Raw genomic sequence first — 6,640 nt, forward strand, 5'->3', positions numbered from 1 at the left:
ATAGATATTTTATGTCATCTAGGACCTATAGTAGAATTATAATACAAATAAATTTTCAAAATATTCCAATTTCCAAAAGTTTAGAAGAGGGAGTTCAGCCTTCTATTTAGAATACTTGCGATGCAAAATAACAAAACGCAGATTCACGTGTCTTATGTTTTAGCTCTAGTTTCATAATATGCTGGATTTACACCACGTAATTATTGAAAAAAAAAAAAAATAATTTTGTCACACAGTGTTATCATACTATAAGCACAATGTTGGTGTACTTAAAATTTATGTCTTAACCCTGACCCTGTAACAAGTAACGAACAGATATATCTACAGTACGAAACAAACAAGTAAAAAAGATGTAACTTCGGCCGGACCGAATACGCTCCACAATTTGAAACGAATTTGGCAATTTTCAAAAAAATAAAATTCATTAAAAATTTTGTTAAAATCTTAAAAATAACAAATGTAGCCGTCATATTAGGGTCTAAACGACGACGTGGACCTGCATAGGCAACTTTTTTCATAAGCCATTATAATATTCAAATGCGAAACTCGGTGAATAATGTAGCGTAAATCATCAATATAGGGAGGTACTTTTATATGGGGGCTTTACCAAAATGTGGACGTGCACAGACAAATTTCATTCATAGGCTGCAGTATCCATTACGAACTTCAAATACCAAATTTGAAAAATATTCCCTTGAATAAAGTCGCTAAAATCATCAAAATACCGAATATAGGGAGATACCGTTATATGGGGGCTGTACGAAGACGTGGGTCTGCACAGACAATCTCCATCATATGCTGAAGTATCCATTACGAACTTCAAATACCAAATTTTAAAACAAATCCGGTGAATAATGTCGCTAAAATCAGCAAAGTACCGATTATCGGAAGGTGCCGAACTTTGATCTTCATATACCAAATTTGAAACTATTCCGGCGAATAATGGCGCTAAAATCATAAAAATGCCGAATATCGGATGGTACCATTATGTGGGGGATATACTAAAATAATAATAATATAATACGAAAAGTCCTGCAGACATAATATACAAATTTTATCAATCTACTTCATTTCGTTTGGAAGCTAGAGAGTGGGGTCCATATTGCGAAGGTCTAATGTATATTTCGATGTGTTACAAACGGAATGACAAACTTAATATACCCTCCATACCATGGTGGATGGTATAAAAATTAGTCATACATGTACTTTTTCGCTCAGTGTATACAGCACATTTAAATAACGGATTTATTATTGACATGACAGAAACGAGCAAAGAAACATGCGCTAATTGACCAGATGTTTTCCTCTAATTTCATACAAAACACCCCTAAAAATGATGACAAGAAACAGCTGTTTAAAAAACACAAACAGCTGCATTTTCGGCGCCTGCTCACTCACTCACTGTCCCCCATCAACACAAGGGATGACATTGGCTCTCTTCGGAAAAAATCTGTTATACACTTTTTAGGTGTCATTCCCGTTTTAGTCTCAAATCATTTCAGAAGTGTTCAAAGAAACTTTTTCGCAATTTCTTCAAATACAAATTCTAAAAATAAAGAAAATAGAAGTATTTTTAAATAATGAAACTATTTTATTTGACGGCACTGCTGGTAGGATTAGTAACGCTAACTACAGCCAACATAAATGGCCCATATCTGCTGTGGGGTCATGAAAAAGTCATAAATCTACAACCTCGAGCCCTGTTGGAAGCCAGTGAAAATCAATTATCCGAACTATTTCGTGATGCCAAAGCCATAGTGATATTTGTCCGTAACAGTAGCAAACCTCTGAATGGTCAGCAGTATCCGAAATTCCAACAATTGATACGAAATAATGCCTGGTCATATTTGCCACAGCATTCCCTATTGGCCGATCCATTCAATTATAATGCCAATATAGAGGTATAACAGTTTGTTGTGAAAAAGTGTGTATAATATTCAATTTTTTTCTTCTTCTTCTTCTTTTTACTCGGTTAACGTTTGGTGGCGTTGTTGTTGGATAACGAAAGGTTATTGGTTTAAGTGGCCCCATTGAGGAGAGTGATTCGGAAATTGTTGGTGGCTTTACTGATGCTGTGTCCATTTATGGTGAGGGTGAAGTTTTGGGAATCTTAACTAGCCGTGAAGAAGACGCTCATTTTATTGCCAAACGTGCTGCCGGCGAAAGCGAGGTTGAGGAGGGTGCCAGTACCACCGCTTCCCCACCAGGTCCTGAGGAATTTGAAGATAATTACATTTATGTAGCAAATGGTATGTATTGGAATTTATATGGAGGGCGATGGAACTACGAAAGGTCGAAAGGCATTTAATCTCTCTCCGTATGTTCTGCCGTATTATTATCCTTAATCAGATTTACTCGTATGTCTGCAATATATTATTAATGTAAGCTTGTTTGGACACATCACAATCTAAACAATTATTTTCTTCAAGCCAAGTTTTGATATAGCACCCAGAAAAAAATAACCCAACGGTGGTGTCTATTCAACATAGATCTAATTTGAAATTGCAGAGTTCAATATGTACAGGGTGAGATAAAAAACTGCAACAAAGTCAAACGCATAAACTTTTACAATTTTATGGAATGAAATCAAAAAATGTCGGAAATAGCATTAAATTTTAGAATAAGTTTAGATTTGTTCGAATTGGTCACCTTTGTCGCGAATTATGGCCTTCAAACTGCCAATGATACAGTCACACGCTGCCCTCTGCGGTATTTTAGTCCATTCCCGGCGATGCGCTTGCTTGGGGTGATCTTCACTTTGGTATTTTTTAATGCCAACCTTGTTTTCTAAAATACTCCAGAAACAATAGACCAACGGATTGATATCCGGAGATTTTGGCGGCCATTGTGCGCTGGAAATGAAGGAATGTCCAAGGTCTGCGGCCAAAATGTTTGCTTAATACACCCTACAGAATATTTTCGCAATGATATTCGGCATTTATTCTGATGCCACGGTCGATTAATACGAGCGGAGAGCGGTGTTCGCTCGCTGTTATGGCGGCCAAAAACATCAACATGACCGGCGCTTGAGTTCTGGTGGCCAACCGAAGGTGCACATTTTCAGCTGACCTCTTTGGCAAGTAAACACGATCATTTTGTTTTTTTACAAACTGCTTGGCAACGAACGTTTTCTCATTGGTGAAAAAAAATTCGGCAGTTTGCCACTTTCGGCCAACCGGAGTAACTCTTTAGCTCTTTTGGGTATATTTTATTTCTGTTGCGGTGTAAGTTCTTGAACTTTTTGGAATTTCAATGGCTTTACCCCGAGCTCATTGTTCAATATTTGCCGAATGGAATATTGCGATATGTTTAGCTCACGAGCTATTTTTCGCCCACTTGATTTTTTCGACTTAGTCGAAACCCGCGTCGAACCATTTCTGCCGATATTGCTGTTTTCTTCCGTCCACTTCCTTGACGTCGAGCCACGCTACCAGTATCACGGTAACAAGCGATGGTACGAGACACAAAAGATTTATTCACATTTAACTGCTGGAGTGCTCTAACTATAGCCACTTGCCAAAGATAAAGAAATCAGACTATCACGCTTGAATTTCATCATGAACAACTTTTTTTCTGGAAAATTCTCACCAAAATGCTTTTGTACGCTTGTAAACAATTTATTGAGCTGACAGTGAAATAATTTTAACAGCTGTCAGACGAGTGGCTTAGAAATGACAGCAGTCAGACACAGTTGGTTGCAGTTTTTTCACCTCACCCTGTATATTATTTATGACCCTATAAATTATTAAATATGGGCGCTTACCCCTCTTCCACATTTGTTGAAATTTTGCAATTAAAATTCCTGGGAATTCTTCCACTTTAAGTAGGTACTTCAAAGCTAATACTTTAAGCTTTGAAGTAGCTACTTAAAATGGAAGAATTCCCAGGAATTTTAATTGCAAAATTTCAACAAATGTGGAAGAGCGTCCATAAAACTCTGTGGCATAACTTTTACAGATTCCAATCAATTTATTGTATAATTAATGATTTCAGGTCGAAAAGCCGTTTTGAATGTCAATGCCGCCCCTGAGTTGCATATTAATCACACCAAACTACTGCTGAAGGAACACACCAAAGAGATAACATTCGATGATCAGAGGTCCAAGGGTTATGGACGCCTGAGTGTTATTTTCAAGGTCGATGATGAGAAGGTAACACTGCGTTTTAACTTCACTCTCAAATATGGAACATGGGCAATGAAGGCAGTCGAGGTGCGTCACAAAGAATACGAAACTGTGTTAACAGTTGTGGGACGTGAGTACGATATACCATCGGCCCCCGTTAAATTCTCCTATAGATGCTCGGCCCGACATTTAGAGTTTACCAATGGAAATGATACGCTGGTGTTGAAAGATTACCAGGTGAGAAGAGAGAGAAAAATATATTAGTTTTTTTTATTAGTTTACTAATAAATTGAAAATGTGTTGTCTATTTCAGGTTCAACCCTGGTTGGATGGTGCTGAGCGTTTCGGCGATGTCTACGATTGCATAGGTTTTACCACTGCCCCCATATGGGCAGGTGTTTTGGTAACCCTATTCTTGGTTGGCATACTGTCGATTGGTATTTTGGCCCTAATGGATATTAAGACACCAAATCGTTTTGAAAGTTCACGTAGCAAACAATTGACATTTACGGTACAGGAGTAAATTCGAAAACAGAGAGGGAACACACATACACAGCCGTATTTATATAATCCCCCATATCCGTACGACGGGAATTTATCCGTGAATAGAAAAGAATGTTTGTTCCCATGATTGTGGGCATTATAAAACCTTTGCTACTACTGGCCTTGGCAGTGCAAATATTTCTAATTCAGTCTTTGTTCATTTGTATAGTATTGTATATTTATTTATGCTGTTTCTATTAGTAAAATTAAGAAGAAGAAGAAAAACAACAAATTTAATAATTACATACATAGCCTAAAATACCAACCAACAACCGTACACATGTTTGCTAATTTTAATGGAAAAAATTAACAATATTTAAAATAATAAAGACTACTCAAAATATAAAAAATATATTTTTGGCCAAAACCCGATATTCACCCAAGAGATTTAGTCCAGAGAAAATCTCATCTCAAATATAAAATTAAAGAAGTTTTCGTAGTTTTTTCTTCATAAATCCATGTATCAAAAATACGTTACTGTTTTGGCAGTTGTTGTTGTTGATGTATCATTTTCAACTTTTTTTTGCAGTTTTACTTTCTAATTTGTTGACCAAATGTGTTTAAATGAAAAAAAAACAACAACAAACAAGTAACAGAAAAAAGAAAATAAAAACATTGGTTACACGCCTTTGGCAAGTGGGTAAGTATCGATGGCATGTATGTTACATTATTGATATGGGTGTTTTCATTAAAAAGATATCCACTTATTGTTCTGATAATCCTTAAAAAATATGTTTAAATCCACGTTTAAGGCTCGGATAATCCTTAAAAAACTATGATTAAAAAATCACGTTTAAGGCTCGATTAATCCCAGGAAAATATAATTAAACAAGTAAAATAGCTTTAGGTTCGGCCGGGCCGAACTTTAAATACCCTTCACAATTTGGAACGAATTTGGCAATTCTCAAAAACAATAAAATCCGTTAAAAATCTGTTAAAATCTTAAAAATACCGAATGCAGATGTTATTTTAGGCTCTATACGACGACACGGACCTGCGTAGGTAACTTTTGCCATATGCCATTACAATATTCGAATACGAAACTTAAAAAAAATCGGTGAATAATGTAGCTAACATCATCAAAATACCGAATATCGGGAGGTACCGCTATATGAGGGCTAAACAAAGACGTGGATCTGCACAAACAATTTCCTGTCTTAGGCTGTAGTATCCGTTACGAACTTCAAATACCAAATTTGAAATGATTCCGGTGAATAGTGTCGCTGAAATCATCAAAATACCGAATATCGGGAGGAACCGTTATATCGGGGCTATACGAAGACGTGAACCTGCACAGAGAATTTCCTGTCTTAGGCTGTAGTTTCCGTTACGAACTTCAAATATCAAATTTAAAACAATTCCCGTGAATAACGTCGCTAAAATCAACAAAGTACCGAAAATCGGGAGGTACCGTTATATGGGAGCTATACGAAGACGGGGACTTGCACAGATAATTTTCTGTCTTAGGCTGTAGTATTCATTTCGAACTTCAAATACCAAATTTAATACAATTCCGGTGACTAACGTCGCTAAAATCATCAAAATACCGAATATAGCGGTACTTTATGGGGGCTATACTAAAACGTAGACCTACATGACCCATTTTCAATACCAAAAGTCCTGCAGACATAATATACATTTGGGTAAAATTTTATCACTCTACTTTATTTTGTTCGGAAGCTAGAGTGATTTCCACAGACGGGTAAACGGACAGGCGGACAAACGGACGGACATCGCTAAATCGACATAGAATTTTATGCTGATCAAGAATACAGGGTTGCCCATATTCGACGGACCCATCTGGCAACGCCATAACTTCTGACAGAGATGTCACATCGCTTAATGACATACCGCGTTTGAAGCGTCAGTCCACGCGAGCGCTCTGAAATTTACATTCAACAGAAGATGCCAATTGTGAAAACTAAACGTGCTTTTAAAACATTAAAAAATGTGAGAAGTGCGCCTTCTAAGAA

The 6,640-nt window shown here is 36.8% G+C and overlaps 1 protein-coding gene across 2 annotated transcripts; it reads left to right on the plus strand.

The window, feature by feature from the left end:
* Window positions 1–1,453: 1,453 nt before the first annotated feature.
* On the plus strand, window positions 1,454–5,019 carry LOC101890317 (uncharacterized). 2 transcript variants are annotated; one of them, XM_020036728.2, is made up of 5 exons: window positions 1,454–1,901; window positions 2,009–2,249; window positions 3,994–4,361; window positions 4,438–4,643; window positions 4,739–5,019. In XM_020036728.2, exons 1-5 carry the CDS (start codon window positions 1,581–1,583, stop codon window positions 4,866–4,868), a joined length of 1,266 nt encoding a protein of 421 aa, XP_019892287.1. In that variant the 5' UTR covers window positions 1,454–1,580; the 3' UTR covers window positions 4,869–5,019. The 2 variants fall into 2 exon arrangements, with proteins under 2 accessions (XP_019892287.1, XP_005183521.1); XM_005183464.4 differs by having other exon boundaries at window positions 1,455–1,901; window positions 4,438–5,019.
* The last annotated feature ends 1,621 nt before the right edge of the window (window positions 5,020–6,640 follow it).

Source organism: Musca domestica, unplaced genomic scaffold (genome assembly GCF_030504385.1).
Source record: "Musca domestica strain aabys unplaced genomic scaffold, Musca_domestica.polishedcontigs.V.1.1 1, whole genome shotgun sequence".
In the NCBI taxonomy this organism is placed as follows: Eukaryota; Metazoa; Arthropoda; class Insecta; order Diptera; family Muscidae; genus Musca; species Musca domestica.

Coding starts and splice junctions, on each gene's coding strand:
- LOC101890317 (XM_020036728.2), top strand. CDS start 1,581: ATGAAACTATTTTATTTGACGGCACTGCTGGTAGGATTAGTAACGCTA. Junction 2,250..3,993: donor TTACATTTATGTAGCAAATG/GTATGTATTGGA, acceptor TAATGATTTCAG/GTCGAAAAGCCGTTTTGAAT. Junction 4,644..4,738: donor TTGACATTTACGGTACAGGA/GTAAATTCGAAA, acceptor TGAATAGAAAAG/AATGTTTGTTCCCATGATTG.